The sequence below is a fragment of the Columba livia genome, chromosome Z (assembly GCF_036013475.1).
Source record: "Columba livia isolate bColLiv1 breed racing homer chromosome Z, bColLiv1.pat.W.v2, whole genome shotgun sequence".
NCBI lineage: Eukaryota > Metazoa > Chordata > Aves > Columbiformes > Columbidae > Columba > Columba livia.
Window position 1 is genome coordinate 72970511 of NC_088642.1, and position 19167 is coordinate 72989677.

Sequence of the window (19167 nt, forward strand, 5' to 3'; positions counted from 1 at the left end):
TATTATTGTGAAAAGAATTATCTTTTGCTACCCCAGACAGAACAGAAACAACCCAAGATTACTAACATTTTGGTTTAATTTCCATTTACTTCTTAGGTTACATCAACAACTTGAACTTTCTGCTGGATAAGAAGGGAGGTAAACTGCAGCATACTAAGTTAAAAACAGAACATTAAAAAAGACATATGCTTTTAGGGCTGACGTATTGGACTGAGGACTCTGGGTCATAGTCCATCATTAACTTCCTGTGTAACCTTACGCAAGTCAAACAGTGATTCATCCCACCCAGCTATTGCTGAAGTAGTGTCTAATTGAAGCTACTTGTATAAGTTACTCCAGAAGAAAGGCATTATTCGCCTGTATTTAAGTTTGGCTATATGCCCTTCTACAGACATGTCCCCCTCTCTCTCCATTTATCACTGAATAACTCTACTGGCTCACTTAGAACAGATATTTAGCTTGTGTGTGATCAGATGCAGGTAATATGTATCTAGGTCTTAGTTAAACATATTACCTGTAAGTTTGAGTTTAAACTAAGTCGACTATCTATAAAACTGTGATTAAAATATAGTTATTCCTCTTTTCAGCTTGTCTTCTACAGCTAAATGTTTAGCTCTTTGGGGGTGGGGCCACCCTTCAATTGTGGCGTACGCAATACCTCGCAGAACAGAACCCCTGGTGGGTTAAAGCACTACTGCTAGATAAACACTATTGGCAACCCTCTCTTTGACTCTTGTAACTGGTGCTGTTTGTCTAGAGTTCTCAGGTTTTGTAGTCCTGAGGTTACACTCAGCTGTTGCTTCCATCAAAAATAGGTTTATTTGCTCTTGGAGATGATTAAAAGGTAAATGCTCTTAAAGAAATGATCGGAAAGAAACAGTCAAACTTAAAAGAATTTAGATCAGATCCTTCAAGATTTTATTTTATTTTATTTTATTTTATTTTATTTTATTTTATTTTATTTTATTTTATTAAATCCCTGGAATTTGAAATAATGTAGTACTGATAGAGACAACAGCTTTCAACCTGCCTCCTGGCTATCGTGAAAGTGTCACCTCATTTTCACAGAACAGGTGGATTCCAGCACCTGTTAAGAACCAGGGTAGGCATCTGATTGGGGATGTGTTTTGGGGGACAAACTTCTTTTTGTGGCTCTCTTCTTGAAATACTTACTATTTGGAAGGTCACAGAGGAGAGTGAACATCTTCCTGCTCAGCCTGCTGCCAGCCATCAGGCCAGCTGGGCCTTAGTGTCATCAATAGCTGTGGGGAAAGGCCATGTCACTGCAATAAGCTGTCCGCACATATGACATTAATGGCATGAGCTCTGACATAAGAACAGGACGTCTTGTGGGAACATGTCTATCTGCAGAAGAGCTGCAGGACTCCCACTAGCCACTGACCTCACCTCTGGTCTGCAGCTACTGAAGCCCTGTTGTAGGCACTATGGTGGGATACACAAGTCCAGTGCACTCTTCTCAGTCATCTGCACTCATGGGTCTCCCTTGGGGAAAAGAAAAACTCCATGAATATGAAATAATTTTAGGTCAAGTCTGCTTCCTTTATCACTTACATACACAGTTTATTTGCTGAAGAACACCTGCACAGAGGTTCTCACCTGCACAGAGGTTCACACCTGCCTTTGCAGTGGAGCTCAGTGTGAGCTGAGCACCATTCTTCTGTGCACACAGGCAGTAGATATACAGCCTCTGGCACCAGCAATGCCCCACTGTCCAGACAGCAAGGGGCTGCATCACAATTTTCACTTACTGTTCTTTGTCACTTCTTGCTGTGTGGAGAACAGCACTATAAGCTCTTCAGAGCAGGGGCTGTCTTTCCATCCTTTGTCAGTGCAACCTCAACCATTCTGGCACCTCTATCTATGCCTGGAGCTTCTATACATTATGCAGAATGTAAATACTAAGAAGAGTAAGTGCTGTCTGTCTGCTTTATTCCTGTGTGCCAGCAGCTGAGTTTTTTTGGAGTGTTTATGTCTGTAGTTCATAAAGAACTGTCGATTCCTCCCTTCTTAAGTAGCACACTATAAATCTCAAGTCAGATCCTTTACAGAATTTTGCCCCCTTTTTAACTTTTCATAGTTTTAGATATGAACAATGTCAACAATGGTCCTGGTCTAATCTGTAGATACTGCAGAGCTTGCTCAAGGGGTAAGGATTAAGGACTCATACACTGCATGACCAGATGACACCACTGTGACAGTGATCACATTCGAACTTTGAAGCAGTGCACGACATAAACCTGACACAAACCATGCGTGACCAAGATGGACCAATCCTGTGGCCACAGCCACGCTGACAAGACAGGCATTCAGCTAGCCCCCATCTGGTGACAAGCCAGCTCTGGGAGCTCAGGAAGACAGGGAAACTGTTATTCAGGGAAGATGACAGAACTGAATGATCCTGAGCTTGAATTTACTCATAGGACACAGACAAGTCTGCAAGCTCAAGACTTAGAGTTTGCAGAGATCCTGCCCAAGTCATTGTAAAAGCAAAGAAATGAAGGTACCATTGCTAAGATTATTTGTATTGAAAACCACAGTTGGAAAAATTCATTTTTTTCTAATGTTCTGATAAAGCATGTAATGGCTGGAAGGAAGAGGTCACGTTGCCCAGTCTCCACAGTACTTATCACATGAGGAGCAGAGACTAAGGACCACAAACTGGATATTTCTTCTTAGCTGTTAGTTTCAAAAGCAGCCTTTTGGGTAAAATCAGCAGCAAAAAAGAATGAGCTGAAGAGCTCCATCTCGCTAATGGGTGTTGCTATGGAAATGAGGAAAATAGACTTGTTCTTAGAATTACAAGGACATGCAGGACAATGGAGAAAAAACATACATTATAGCAACCTTTCTTAAGTGGTCCCAGGATACTAGACAAAAATGTGTAGGTCTGTGTATAATTCTTATCCCCAAAGTCAGTGTGCTGTCCTTTGCCTCTTCTTTAACAGTTTAGCATGGGCACTTCAAACATCAACCCTTGCACAGCCGCGATACAACTGTGAAGCTCCAGTTAAAGCTGGGGATCAGGCAGCTCTCCTATAAGCTTTTCTTTGTTTTCCCCAGTGTTTCCACGGGAACCTCTGGCTCTGTTGCTGGTAACTGAGAAAGGAAAGATTCAGAAAGTTCAGCTAAGCCAGTTTAAAAGAGCAGCTGCAAGCTGTTCATGAAGCATAGAGGAGAAAGGACAATGGAAGCTTTAGTAGGACACAGGATGGAAGAAATTATAGTATTTTTAAATGAAATCTGTATACCACAAAAAGAACAGTTATCTATATTTTAGCCTATTGATCCCATCAGTACAAATAGGGTAAAATTCAGCTGAAAGTATGTAGCACAGTTATGGCTCTATGCATTATGAAAACTGCTATATTAAAGGGAAAATTTACTTTGCTGCGTAATGTGCAAGCAATTCAGGCACTGCATGTGAAACTAAGAAGCAGCAATGCATCCTTAGCTTTGGCCGGAGCATGAAGAAATTGTGCCTGGCTACAATCCAGGTTTTCCCTTGCAATATGCTGTATTTCTTGGACTCTTTGAGTGCCAGGCATGACACTCATGTATATTACACTAGCCCCTGTTCCTTTGTTACCAGTGCTAGTGTTGGGCATGCACATGAGGAGTACATTTTTGCCCAGAAGAAATAAAAGCTGGGGCAGGGCTTCCTGAGGCTCTGTTTGCTGGCAGTGCTTTCAGTCCTACTAAAACTGCTACCCAATGAGGGATTGTCACCTCTGAAGTACAGAAAACAATATGTAATGATTTGACAATAGACAAGGAAAAATGTGACTTGAAATATAGTTCATTAATAAAAATATATATAGAAATTAACAAATAGCTTAATGGATTGAATCCTTCTATGAAAACAAAAAGGGGAACTTACTTGTTCTGAAACATAACTTCCTAGTTTTGTACAGTGTGTTTATTAAGACCACGCAGTTGTATCCTGGAATTTTATGAAGCATTAATTATAATATGAAAACTGGAAGCCACTGTTCTTACTGGTGAGTTTGTTCTTGCAATATTCCTGGATAAATCCTGCCAGGATTAAAGGAAATAATGCTAAATATGTATCTGATTTCTGCCTTCCTGGAAGGTCTCAACTTCGGTGGACTTAAAAAATATTCCATCTAGTATGTCTTATGCAGAAGCACCTCAAAGAACTTCAGAAAGGAATATATTTGGCAATGTAGTTTGATACTTCTGCTGGCACATGAAGTGACTGATGCATGATGGTCTCTGTTGGGCATGGGCTGGAATCTCAGCTTCGTTTTGCCGTGAAGCAGACTGTCAGGCAAGATATCGCAGTTTTACCCTACTCTATAGCTGATAAGATGCAAAGATGAAAATAGGAGCGCAGAAGCTCGCATCTTCTGGGGTTTCTTCCTACGTTGGGTGGTTGGGTCATGTAGATACAGGGGAGTAAAACATCTGTGAGAAGAGTGAAGTTACTATCATTACTCCAAGACAATTTGTTGTGCATGTTCTCCTATTCTCAGTAAGTGTCAGGTGGCTTAAGAAGTCCATCACCAGGGTGAACTGAGGGACAGAAGGAAGGTTGACCCTGAGTGAAGATGACTGACGGAAGACTTCACACTGGTACCATGACCTTGCTTTCAAACTAATCTAAACTTTGTGCTATTGAGTCCCCCTCCCACAGAGAAGGATGATGGTATCAGGTCTGGAGGGAGACAGCTGGATGTTAAGTGAATTTTACCAAGTGTTGATCTCACTGGCTAACATGAAAAAAGTAATTTAGAGTGGGGTCAATGATCTTTACAGCTCTATGAAGTAGATTAATTTTTTTGAGATTCTTTCCTCTGAATGTGACTTCCCAAATTGTTCAAAAACTGTAAATAAAAATAAGACCTTAATTGTCATGTGGCCTTAAGTAGTCCATTAACCTTTGTATCTCAATTATCCTTTCAGTAAAATGGTGATAATTGTACCTGCTTGCCTCACTGAAGGGTTGTGAGAATAAATTATTGCTCATAATCAGCTTGCAGGCTGACAACAGATGCCTTTTAAACATTCAAAAAGGGAAGGGAACAGTTAACGTTCACCAAAAAAAACCCAACCAACAACAAAGGAGCAAAGGGAAGAAAAGATGACAGTTAAAACTTGCTTCCATGGGTGCGCTTTCCACTGTTTCTCGTGCAGTATAGTGATCACTTCAGGACAAAATCAGCCAGGCAGATGATAACAGTGCTGAGACACTCCCGGCAGCATTTCCAGTGCAGACCAGCCCTGCAGCAACTCCTGCTCACGGCTCGTCAGGATTGCTGTGGGAAATGCACACGAGAGCGAAGGAAAAGAGTGCTACTCGTCTATTTGCTGTTGCTTATAATGGGTTTGGGTAGTATTCCTCCCAGGCCTCCTTGAAAACACCCTGGTACCTGGGAACACTTCCATAGGGAGCAGTTATGAGATACTATGGTTGATGCAGTCCTGCTAACAATGTTTGTAAACTGCAGAGCCCTATAGATAGTGATACACTTTGCAAAGGAAATGGGACATGGTTGCTTCACCTGTGCAAGCAGTGAAACAAGGTTCTGCATGTTCATACACCCATGTACAAGCAAGAAAGGCACAGAAAGATATTATTGTCACCTGGACTCATCAAAATGCCACAGAGACAGTAAAATATCAGAAGGCACTGGGCAAGATAGCACAAAATGCACTACCTTCTTACATTCAAATTGTCTGATACATGCCCTGCCATGTAAACCACTGCAGTACTGACAGTGCTTGGCTGTTGGTATGGATGGTATCACTTGAAGGCACTTACTCTCAAGTTGAGATTGCTTTCTGCATCCATACAGAAAGGCTTTCACTTTCTAAAATGTATGTATGTCTGTTCCTCAAGGTGAGGAGCTCTGGGCATGCTAGGCCTCTGCCTACAGTCAAAATCCAACAAGGCCAAATGGATGTAGAGTAATAGAGAGAAGTTAAAATCTTGGTCAGGACATCATCTCATGTCAATGTTTTGCTGATGTCCATCAACCAAACGGTTGTAATTTCATTTTTCCCAGGCACTGAGTGAAATTTCTTCTGATTAGCCTTTCTCCTGCTTCTCCCATCTGCTAGAGCCAAGGAATTAAATCTGCATGGAATAAAACCTCATGTTTTCCCTGGCCATAAAATTCAGATGGATGTGGTCAGGTTTTGATTAAGCACTAATAAATTTCACACCATTTGAATTCATGTTCTCTAACAGTGACAAAAATAAGCTTTTTTCTAAGACTTAAGATTGCAAAAATGTTGCATAAATATGATCATCTTACTTGTAAGAAGGTTTGTGAATAATCTGCTATGTAGGTAGAAGAGGAAGGCAATGGACTGTTAGCACTAAAATACCATGTACCATCTGGGGATGGGATTAAAAGACAGTGAAAAAAAAAGGTCTGGGCATAAATTTGGAAACTTTTCTTAAAGATGTTTAAAGGCATGACTCTTAAGACAGACAGACGACATAATTCTAGGACTCAGGTTAATGTTTCTAATGGGAAAAAAGCTCTTGTGGGGTGATGGCAACTATGGTTTTAGTGTCCGAAAACCAAAGTTATGCCCTGACAGAAGGACTGGAAACAAAACCCTACTCCATTCTGAACCGGCTGCAAATCAGCACAGTCCTCTCCCTTGCGCAAAAATTGGTTTTTTCTAGACCTGGTTTACTTGAAAAATAATGGAAATTTAAAAACAAAACAACCAAAACAACAACAAACATAAATCACTATAAGTTGAAAAAAAGGTAGGAAAAACATGCTGAACCTTGGGGAAGGAGGGAGAAGGTTTTTTTCTGCCCTGTGTGTTGCTGATGGTATGGTTGGCACGGCACGCATCACAATCACAGTCACGAGAGATACACAAGTGTATGCTGCAGATATTCTCAGTAAAGCTCTTAGTCAGTAGTGACTCCAAGTGCTGCACTTCATTACATAACACCAGAAATATGTTAGAAAATCACCATTCAAAATGCAGGCGTTCTTAGAATTTTCTCAGAGCTACCTCCTCTGTAATACATCAAAGCTCAGCCTCCTCTTTCACCTGCTGTGTGCTTAATTATAAGAATATTCCATTGTGAAGAAATTTAGAAGAGCATTAAACTGTGGCGCTTTTGTAATGGGCTTAAATAGTAACTAAAACTTGTTAATTTCCCCATCAGCTTTCCCTGGTTTCTTAACGAGTAACTCATGTCAAGCAGGATGTAACAACACAATTAAGGGTGATCTTTCATTTGCGGAGAACCTAAAAACGCTATTGAATATTTTTAGAAACAGAAACTCAGATAGCATCAGTTATCTGGACAGAAACTGAAATCTCTGGTTTCAAACTGTGCCTGTCTAGACTCAATGTATATTAGTCTTCTGAGCCACTTAACAGCTGCTTCACTGTGAGAGTTGTAATTAAATAACCATAGCAGAAATACAAAGCACCACAAAGACATCACAGGAAACTTGGCAGCTCAAACATGTCAGGTCACTGTGTTAGTTCCCCGTTGTCATTGTGTCTAAGTGGATGGTCATCCCTGTGCAAAGCCAGAGCCTGTAACTAGCGTGGAAAACGGGCATAGATGCGTGAGCATGGTGAGAACATCTGAGACACTGATCTGAAACTTTGTGTGACCAGTCTCAGCTCACCACACTGTGCAGGAGTGGCCACCCAGGTCATCACGACCTATTAGCGTTGCCCAGTTCAGCATGTAATTGCGAAAAGGGCTGTACAACTGCAACCCTGCAACAAAAGAGTGGTTGTACTGTTCTGGAAAAAACGTTTATCTGTTTTAAACAGTAGGTCTGGACTACACTATAAACACATTTTTGGGAAGCAGAGCTTCTTAGGTACAGGGCCCGTTACTTGAAACACAGGTAATGCTTTTGCAGGACATGTACATGTATTTGACATGGTTAATATGACGCGATCCTGAGGAAGAGTGGGGAAAATTTTCTCAGGGTTGTGGTGAAATTTGCACGGCAGTTTTCATCACATTCCTGTGAAGACAGCTATACGTTTTGAGCTTGGATTCACAAAATAAGGAAACCAGGATGTCAGAAACAAAGTGGTAAGAGTGAGAAGGAGCAGTAAAAGCTAAGTGAGCAACTCTGGGATCATTCATATTTGATTGATTGAAATATCGTGTTAACAACTACTTAGAAAACAATAGTTTGTAAAACACTTAGGTAATAGCCACTTTTTTTTTTTTTTTTTTTTAAAAAAGCAGTCTGAAAAAGCCAGCTGAGTTTTCGTCTAGCAATTTCAGCTGTGCATTTTTATCCTCAGATTACACTGTCCCCAGCTTCCTTCAGTAGCACCCATGTAGAAACTGGACAAGTCAAGCTGTCCCTTTCAATCACTGCTGGGAACCTGTGACTCTGCAATGAGAACCAACACAGGGGCAGAACTAATGTCTCAGGGAGCTCTGGCTACTCGTACAGAACTGTTCATTCTGTCTTCAGCCTGCACCTCCACTCAAATTCTGGGAGATTGCATGCAAACACTCGCAGATATCAAGATGATCTCAGCACTCCATGAGGGAGTATTCCTGAATGCTTGGCAGACGTGTAGTGGTTGGGGAAGACACAAATACAACTCGTATCTTTGCAGGTGCTTGTGAAAGAGACATTCCTTAGGGATGCCTCTGACAAAGCTAGTGGACCATGCTGTAATTCTGACCCTTGAGACATTAGTAGGAAACCCTGTGAAGTGTCTTGATGACTATATTCAATCACAGGAGATATCTTGTAATCAAGGTGTTAACTGCGGACTTGAGAAATTGCCAGGCACTCCACCTCAAGGCGGGGCTGAACTTGATTTCTAAGCCAGATATCTTTCCAAAGCACATATTTCCTCCACTCCCCAAATGCTGGGGTGCTTTGATAAGTAAGGACAAAAACATCTTCAAGATTTTGCTCACCTACCTGGCCAAGGCAGTTTTGCTTCCAGTCTCTCCTGGCTGCAGTAGTGAGAGAGGACTGAGGGCTTTCCAGCTGCTCCTGGATCTGCTTTCACTGAACTCAGGAACCACATCCCACCCTCGCCACCATTTTTGTACCATATGTGGTCCAGTGTTTGGGCCCAGGAGCACACCAGTTTCTTTCTAAAGGACTAATTTCTGTGTTAGTTTCTATAGATGCATCTAGCAATATTATTTGTATTTATTCGTATTCTTGGACCATCAAGTGTTTGTTGATGGAAGCATCAAACATTTGTTGATGAAAGCATCAAACATTAGTTTAAAATGTAGTGTCATATTCAGTCAAGAAGCATCACTGCTCACTTCTGTGGTTGGAATCTGCTCTCACTATCATGTTTTCCCTTTATTTCATCCTTTCTGATTCTTGTTCTTAGGTTAAAAAAGCACTTATCTTTTTGGTCCTCTAGCCCAAGAGGGCCCTCCAACCCCAATTTCTATTCTGTTGCTCTCAGACTAAATTCTTTCCCCCAGTTCTAGCCCTTGCTGGTTACCTTTGGTTCCTAACTCCCTGAACAATGTTGCCTTTATTGAATGTACTAAGGCTTTGAAATTGGGCTCGAGTGCCCTTGCCAGGGTTAACAAGAATGCAATGGTTTCACAGCAAAGAGTTGCTAGATGCCAAGAACTGGGAGTGTCTGCTTGGGTCCAATGATTCAAAAAAAGCAACCTATGTATTGCTATTGGTAGTATGCATTTTAACTTGCACTCAGCATTTATTTATGAGAGATTTTTATTTACACTAGTGTTTGTATTGATGGAAACTCTGAGAAACTGTTCCACTGAGTGAAAGCTTGCTCTTGGAAAAGTTGTGCAATATTTGCCTGTCTAATCGATATGCAATTTTGTTTGATTCTTCTCCCTGTATTTATAAAACTGAATTGTCCATACAGGACAGTAACCATTATGAGGTGATGCCAATGAAAAAATAAATCAGTCAGAGCGAAAAGTCCATGCATAGTGTGTATCTCACTGGACAATGATCAATACACATTTTTTTTAAGATACTTGTGAAAAAATCAAAGTTGATTCTCATGAAGAACATAAATTTAAACCAGTATCTAAACAGAGTAAAATGTTGTAACACCTCACGACCTTCTCTTTCCCTCTTGATGTACATATTCAGTATTTCTCTACTGTGCTTTTTTGTTTGTTTTATATATATAAATATATATATATATATACACATATATACTGCTCGGCATGTAAAATTCAATTGACATACCCACAAACAGCTTTAATTTTTAAAGAGAAGCTGTTTGCTTAATGTTCATTAGATGTGTGACTTTCTAAACACCAGAACACAGAGATTATTTTTGAAACAAAGCTAGCTCCAAAAGTGAGAAGATTTAGTCTTATAAAAAACCCAAACCAAGCCTAAACAAAAAACCCCACAGCCTGAGCCTAAAAATATATATACTGTTCCTTTTTGTACCTCAGATATCACTGTCCATGAAGGATTTGCATTAATTCCATGGGAAAAACTTCAGATGTGAAAAATATCACCGATATCAAGCTGTTTCAACCAGATGCTCTTACCCCTGATCGACATCTCTTTTTTTCAGATCACCACACAGGGAGAATCTTGGCCATTCTCCTTAGCCTGTAGCTCAGCAATAATTGAAATACTGTGGCCAGATGGTTTTGTTTTCCAGGAGGTGGCAATAGCATCATATTACCCAGAAAGAATGTGTAATTTGTTTATAGGACATTACATTTTTTAAAAAGCAAAAGAAAACACTGGTGTGTAGATATGGCCATATATAATAATGGGTTTTCATCTTAGAGAGATTATCCTAGTCCTGACAATGTCACAATAAAAATGAATGCAGACAAGGGAAGGTAAAGGAATGATTTTTTAAAAAGGCAGGTGAAAATGGAAAAGAGGAGCTGTTAACACTTACTTATGACAAATCCACACTGGTTTTGCTCATTGATAACTGGAAGTTAACAGGAGAAACTCTGGAGTACGTAACTAAGGACCAGAAAGAGCAAACACATTTGAGGGTAGGCCTTGGAGAACAAACCCCTGTGAAATGTGTCGAAACTTAATCTAGGGAGTAAGCGAGGATGCAATGAGTTTGGATAAAGAAGAGATTCAGAAAACAAGAGGATACGAACACTGGGCAAGGTAGGAGAAAGAGCCATTAAAATACAAGGGAGATTGAGCTCTACTGGGCCTCCAGAGTAAAGAACAAGAACATCAAAAGAGAGTCTGGGAAAAGTAGTAAAGAAGGGGTAGATATTCAGAACGTATGAAGGAAAAAAGATTGAAAAGGCCTGCAAGGGCTCCTGACCAAAGTCAAACATAAAAAGGAACCTTACAAGAGGTGAGAGCAGGACAGGCAACCCAGAAGGAATACAGACACAGTCTCTGAGCATGTAGGTGAAGCCACAGTCCATCTGGAGTTGAATCTGATGAGAAATGTGAAGGACACTGTGAAAGCTTCTACAAGTACCCTGTAGCAAAAGGAATACTACAGAAAATGTAGCAGACCACTGCTGAAGTGGGGAGGGTACCTGGTAACAAAGGACATGGAGAAGACTGAAGTACTCGGTGGCTACCTTCAGTGGAGAAGGATCAATTTAGGGAACATCGAACAGAACTGGACACACATGAGAGCATTGGATTTGATGGGATGCACACAAGTGCTGAGGGAGCTGGCTGACATAGTCACGAGGTCACTTTTGATTGTCTTTGAAAGGTCCAGCAGAACAAGGGAGGTTCCTTAAGACTGGGACAAAGCAAATATCCCTCTTGTTTTACAGAACAGAAAGAACTTCAGGTTGTTTAGCCTCATGTCAATCCCTGGGAACATGATAGATGAACTAATCCTGGAAACAATTCCTAAACATGTGAAGAACAAAAAAGCATTTGGGAGTAGTCAGCACAGATTTATGCAGAGTGAATCATCCTTAACCAACCTGACAGGCTTCTATGACCAAATGACTAGTTTGGTGAACACGGGGTGATATCTAGATGTTGTGAATCTGAACTTCAGCAAGGCTTTCATGACTGTCTCCCCCATAATATCCGCATAGATAAACTGACAAGGAATGAACTAGAGAAGGGTACGGTGATAGAGAGGTGGCTCCAAGCCTTGTGATCAGTGGCAAGAAGACCAGGTGGAGGCCAGTCACTGTTGGAGTACATCAGGGGTCAATAGTGAGGCCTGCGCAGTTCAACATCTTCATTAAGGACAGGGTGCAACCTCAGAAAGCTTGCAGATGATACAAAGCCGGGAGAGGCAGCTGATACCACACATGGGTGGACTGCCATTCAGAGGAACTTTGAGGGGCTGGACAAAAGTGCTGACAGGAACCACAGGAAGTTCAAGAAAGGGAAATGGCAAGTCCTGCATCTGGGAAGGAACAATCCCACGCACCAGTACACACTGAGGGCCCACTGTCTGGAAGGCAACTTTGCAGAGAAAGACCAGCGGGTGCTGGGGGACACAAAGTTGAGCACAAGTTGCAATGTGCCATTGTGAAGAAAAAGGCAAATAGCATTTTGATTCGCACTGGTGTGTGCGTTGCCACTACAGGAGAGGCATGGACATAGTGGAGTGAGTCCAGCTCAGGGCCACAAAGATGATGGAGAGACTGGAGCACCTCACAGGTTGAGAGAGCTGGGATGGTTCAGCCTGGAGAAAATAAGGCTCCAGGGAATGTTGCCAATGTGCACAAATACCTGATCGAGGGAAGTAAAGAAGATGGCAGACTCCAAAGAGGCAGACTCCAAACTGAGCAAACTGCTCTAGTTGACCCTGATCGAGTAGTGGGTTGGAATAGGTGATATCCAGAAGTCTCTTCCAAACTCAACTATTCTGTGACCATGTGAAACTATTTGCTTTGGTTTTATAAATTTAGTTCTTCTCCAAGTATTCCATAGTTTAATGCTCACTGCATAACTGTTTTCAACAGCAATACCTGGGAGACGGTTTATATGTTAGTGTAGACCTGGATTAGTTTCTCAAGAAAATTAACACATAAATGAAACATTTGCATGGATCTTACAATATTGTTTGAGAACTATTTTTAAAAGTGCTTTCACATTCTCTTACGAAAAGATTTTTGAAGATCAAAAGTAGTGAAGTCTCCTTCCTCACAGGTTTGTACTTTGAGGCTTCTTTGTAAGCTGTATGTTTAACTTTTTACATTCTTGGGCATTTGTAAGAGCTCTGGTGTTTGTTTTGTTGAGACACTCAACAAAACATCAGACAAGAGACAGTCTGCACTGCAGCTAGCCTAGAACTGCATTTGTTAAACCTCACGGGCCACATTACATGTGCTGATTAGAGAGCTTGTTATTGCCAAATAAAGAGGATACAGGCAGAGTTGTCCGATAAGTTTAGTCTCTCTCTCGCCATTCTACTAGGCAGATGTTTTCGGCAGAGAGCAATTGCATACATTTTTATATCAAATCCAACTAATGATTGCATACAAAGGGATCCAAACAAGAAGAACCTGCAACATAGAACATTTGTATAATAAAAAACATGCTGAGTGGTAACATACACATTTTGTTCAAAGAAAAGGAACAAAAAGCTATTTTAATCAGAGTTTACTCATAGATATCCAACACTCTGCTTGGCCTTGGAGGCAGACTTTTCAGAGTTTAAATTATTAAAACTTAAAACTTCATTTCAAAGACACACAATTAATACCAACGCATATTTCCTCTATAATAAGGTATTTTACAAAGCAGTTTCAGAGTGCAGATGCATGAATGGATCTAATCATTACGCACAGGGAAAACTCCCACTGTCTGCCTCCTTATTTCCATATCTTCATAAAGAAAAATGCATGTAAGCAAGATAAAGCTAATTTGTTTTTGCCTTCTATTTGCCCAGAATCTCAGTGATATAATTCTGAGCAGAAAGAGTAATAGAAAAGTGAACTGGGGAGTGTATACTTGGAAACACTAACAAAGGCACACACAGGCTATGAGATACCATTTCAGCAGATTTCAAATACATTTTTAACTGGAATTCAGGTGACAAACTGTTTTGCCATCTGAAGATAGAGAAGTATAATAAATGACAATTTTCTCTCTCCAGAGCTTATGTAAATGATGGTTTTCAATAGAAACTCTGACGGTTCAGAAAGAAACTGGAAAGTCTGTGTAGGGGTTAAAAGATTCTACAGATATACTAGCATGAGACACTTTGTGGATTTGGTTTCCACAGTCTTCTCAGAAATAATACCAGTTTCATTACAAGTTAGCACACTGACTTTTTTTTTCCCAGTGATCTAATATATATCTAATATATATCTGTGCAAAATTACGTAAGTGTTTATATCACATCATTTTGCTGTTGGAGCAACAGGTCTTATATCTAGGCCATTTAGGACCCTTAGGAAGGAGATTTCTATTAAAATAATATTTTTCAGTCTGCAACAAAGCTACACTCAGACACTGTTAACTAAATTCATCAATCTTTTGGCAAAATTATGAATGAACCAAGAACAGCAGCCCTATAGCACATGGAAGGGTTGGTTTTTAGTTTGTTTTTAATTTAAACACAGCACAAATTAGCATAAGTCCAAAGCATTTTATTAAAACACCAAGGTGTATCATGCCTCCGAGGCACGATGAGGCATCTTTGAGGAGGAGGCAGATTTGTACCATCTGAAGAACACTGTGAATTGTTGCATTTCAGCTAACAGAGGTGAGAGCAGGAGCATGTCCTCTGCCACTGAACTGTCACAGCTCCAGATGGCCCCTTGCTCCAGGGAACCTTTACTCCTTGCTCCCCCACTAAGCTTAATATATCTGATTAAAGAATCCACGTAGCAGGGTTTGACTAGAGAGGTTACTCAGATCCAAGACCTTACGCCACCTGATTTTCCTCCACCATGCTCCCAAAGAACCTCCTGAAAGTGTATTGGAGCTTTCCATTTGAAACCAGACATTGACCTGAGTGTTGGGTGCTGTAGCTTTTAACCTTAAATCCGTCATGAAAGATTTCTTTCTCCCCGTACAACAAAGCCAGCAGGACAAAATGCTGTCCCAGGGAGGATGGCAGAAAGACGCGTCCTTTGCTAAACCAAAGTTATTTAGGCCAGCTTGGCAGTTTCCTGCGTAATATTATTTGAAGACTGCTCATACACTGGTGTGGTTTGCTGAACTATCATAGTCAGCAGCAGGTTAAACAACCTCCTTGCATTTTATTTATGAAGAAGCCACAGCTAAGTTTGTTTGCATGGAGCCATTGACCCTAGCTATTGCAAAATAAGCAGCCTGTCAACATAATCTCCCAGGCAAACACCTTCTAGGACAAAGAATAGTTATTCAGCTCAATAGCTACTCAAAACCAGAAAAAAGTTTAATAACTGTGATCATTTGCTCAACTGACTATTGAAGACAGGCCCTCAATCTTCCTAAATTCACTGTACTTCATATCTTAATGCAAGCTACTGTTTTCCATAGGCTGTTTCTGCCTTGTAAGAGAGATGGAATCCAAGCAGATAAAGGTTATACCAACTATATTCTAACAAATCATACAGATCAGCTCATAATTCTCCAGCTAGACTAGTCTTGTGACAGTGCCAAAACTGAGCATGACAACTCAAATCATGGCTAAAAAATTTATATAAAGCTCACTGAGGCAATCTTAAGTCAATATAAATGTGATTGTTAGTCTCTAACTGCAGGAACAAATAGAAAAATGAAAAACTGCCTGCTTCTTTCAGTTACAAATGAGATATAAAGACACTCTGTGACAGGGGAATTTGAAAATCAAAGTGATTTGTTTTACCTGAAAATTTAAGGAAGCTTTACTAAGAAAACACTGAAGCCAGTGTAAACGTGGGAACCCATGTTAAGCAGGAACTAACAGACTACACAGGCAGTGTTGGCTCTAGTATGGACTGATACTTTACCTGTTCTTAACAGAGTTATCAGTAACTTTTCACTTTCAGTTTTAAATCTTGCTTTTAATTCAAGTTTAGCCAATTTCTTGCAACACCATGTGAGATCCTAGCTTTTCTGAGCCTAAGTTGCCTGTAAATCTCTACATCCTAACTTCTTATACACAACCAGAGCTACCCTGAAACCTAATTCTTCTAGCTTCAAAGCATTATGGTGACTAGAATATTTTTTAAAAAAAACATGACTCAATTCTTCAGCAGAATTTATGAACACTCCTTCATCTGCATTAATAATTGAGGGCTGCGAAAGAAAAAAACCTATTAGAGAGCATGCATACACTGTAGTGCTCAGCTTGTGCTGCTGGTCAAGAGTCCTGAGGAAAGAGTGTACCTTCACATGTACGGATAACCATGATCTCTTATGTGTGGTGGTGCTTCTTCCAGACTAGAAAGAACCTCCGTCTTGCAAGCCCAGTACACAGGTACAGGCACTCAAGTAATGTTCTTTCCACAGCATAGCCCAGATTAATGGAGTTAAATTTAAAACAGTTAACGCAACGCGTGTTTGCCTATTACACAATTAGCAGAAGAGATAAATTAACATTTCTGACCCCAGACCAAAAATGCTAGTGTAAACTGTAAAAGCCGAACAGAAGCACTGGCAAGTTTCTTTGTACAAAACCCACCAAAAAGAGGGGCAACATTGCAGTAACAGGAATTGATTTAAATGCTGCAATGAAATAAAGGCAAGACTAGATGGCTTAGATGATTAGTAACACACAACAGTCACCAACTGGGCACTAGCCCAAAGCTAGCCAAGGCTGGTAATCACCAGGGTGCTTTGTCGGTGCCTGGGCCTGGCTGATGCTGGCTGCAGCGTGACTGCTGGCACCAGCCCAGGGCTCTGGGAGGATCAGCACCCTCAGTGCCCTTCAGGTGCACACCTATGCTGGAACAGCAATCCTGTCCTGCGGCTGTCACCAAGACAGCTTTATGAATCAGAAACAGTAAATAAAATAATCATAGAATGGTTTGGAAGAGACCTTCGAAACTCATCCAGTGCCACCCCTGCCATGAGCAGGGACATCTTCACCCAGACCAGGCTGCTCAGAGCCCCGTCCAGCCTGGCCTGGGATGTCTCCAGGGATGGTTCATCCACCACCTCTCTGGGCAACCTGGGCCAGCGTTTCACCACCCTCAGTGTAAAAAATGTCTTCATGTCGAGCCTGAATAGGAAAGACTATGCAGCCCTGCCAGCCCACCTGCTTCTGCAGGTAAAGCGCTGTCGTCTCGTCAGCGGTGGCAACAAGGACCTGCCGGGGCACGGAGCGTTTTCAAAAGCCACCAGCAAAGCTGGAGGACACGGAGAGCGCGCCTGCTCCGCTCCCGCCCCCCTCTCTGGGGTGACCTCCGGGCCGCACCCCGCCCGCCACCGCGGCCCCGGCCCCGCTCCCGCCCGCCCGGTGCCGCCGGCCCGAGGGGGACGCCGCAAGGTCACGCAGCCGGCGGCGCCGAGGGGAGAGAGGCGAGGCCGGGCCGGGCCCTGCCCCAGGGTAGCGAAGGCGCGGTAACAGATTTAACCGCCCGCCCGCCAGCAGTGCCAGCCCCCTGACTCCCCACCCGCCTTTCCAGGCGCAGCCGCGAGCAGAGGGCGGGCGCCAGCAGCAGCGGGCAGGCCGGGCCGGGCCGCCGGCTCCTCAGTGCGCGAACGGTTGGCGGCGCGGAGGCCGGCGGAGCAGCTGAGGCAGCAGCAGAAGCGGCAGCTCGGGAGCCCGCCCGCGACAGCCGCCGCTCCACACGCCGACAGGCCGCCGAGCCGCCTTCCTTCGCTTCGCTCCCTCTCCACCGCCGGCTTCTGCTCGGGCCGCCGCGCTCCGGCGATGGCGGTGCTGGCTCTGGCCCTGGCGGGACTCGCCATCTTCGGGTTCATCCTCTTCGTCGTTCTGTGGCTCATGCACTTCATGTCCATCATTTACACGTAAGCGCGGGCCGCGGCGGGCCGGGAGAAGGGGGCACATGGCGCCGGCGTTGTTCCCTCACCCCACCCACCCGCCCGCCCGCCATCGCACCGAGAGCGGCCCCGCTGCCGAGGAGACGGGCAGCGGCCTCGTCTCCCTCCACCGCGCCGCCTCCCCCGCGGGCCGGCGGCACCTCTTCTCCTCCTCTCCCCCCGGGTGTCAGGCGCGGGGGGCCTCCCGTCCCGCCTCCCCTGCCCCGGGGCCGGCGGGTCTCAGCTGAGGGCCGGCGTGCTGGGAGCGTCCGCCGCCCGTGTCCGGCGGCCGCCGGCGTCAGGCCCGGAGGAACCCCGGGGGTCGGTCGGGCTGGCGGTTGCGGGGGCACAGCTGGTATCGGCCTTCGGGTAAAAGCCGCTCTCCGCAGCTTTCTGCCGCCTGCTTTTGCACCGTGATCTTTGTTCCTTTGCCTCAGCGCTGGTAGGGAAGGCTCGGGTTTTGTTGTGTGCTGGTACACCTGTGCAGCCGCTTTTCTGCGGGTGGTGAGGGACAAATGTGAGCAGCAGTTACAAAGTGTGTGTTTTTTCACTGTGTGCTGAGTGTACAGTAGAACCAAAGCAGCGCAGTACCCTGTGCTGACCAGACAGAATTTTAGCTATAAGTACGCCTTTTTTTTTTTTTTTTTTTTTTTTAAAGAAATAATGGTAGGGCTAGTAAAAATATATATGGTGTGCCCATACCCTTGGATAACTCCGAGGAAAAAAATGCTTTAGGGTTTTATGAGGAGTGTTTGCATTTTGGTGGCCAACAAAGAAAGCAGATTCCTGCTTGAGCTTGGCAAAGGAATTGTCTGTGGGTATGTGGGGAAAGGATTAAGAACACACCCCTCTTTCTGTGAAGACCATGTTTTTACCCTCTTAAATAAAAGGCCACTGTTGCATCACTGAAGGGATTAAAAAAATCTGAATTTCTGTTTGCTTTACTTGTGCTTATCTGTTCTCCTTTCTTGCTGTTACACATGCATCTGATAGGTATCTGTGATAAACCTCAGCCCTTGTTGAAGGCAAAGCTCCTCTTGAGTTCGTGAATGCTAGAGAATTGCTTTTGGTACTCTTGGTCATGGTTGCCTTTTTCTTTATGTGAAATCACTTATAAGCTCTAATAATCTTCCTGTACTGTAGTTCAGTTGTCTTTAGATCTTATATTTACTGAAGTAACTAACTTCTTTCTTGAAAACTAGCAGTATGGGTTGTCTTGGGCACAAATGGCAGGATTTCAGAACTGATGAGCTGCCTAGCAGGGGAAGAGAATGTGGACTACCATGGGCACAGCTGATTCTGGACTGCTTTGAAGCTG

At 43.0% G+C, this 19167-nt stretch overlaps 1 protein-coding gene across 1 annotated transcript in view; it reads left to right on the forward strand.

Moving 5' to 3' along the window:
- Positions 1–17364: 17364 nt before the first annotated feature.
- UGCG (UDP-glucose ceramide glucosyltransferase) overlaps positions 17365–19167 on the forward strand; it is a 32048-nt gene continuing 30245 nt past the window's right edge. The window contains exon 1 of the mRNA XM_065046374.1: positions 17365–17837. Within this exon, the coding sequence (XP_064902446.1) occupies positions 17740–17837 (98 nt within the window). The 5' untranslated portion in view covers positions 17365–17739. The remainder of the gene's footprint in view (positions 17838–19167) is intronic.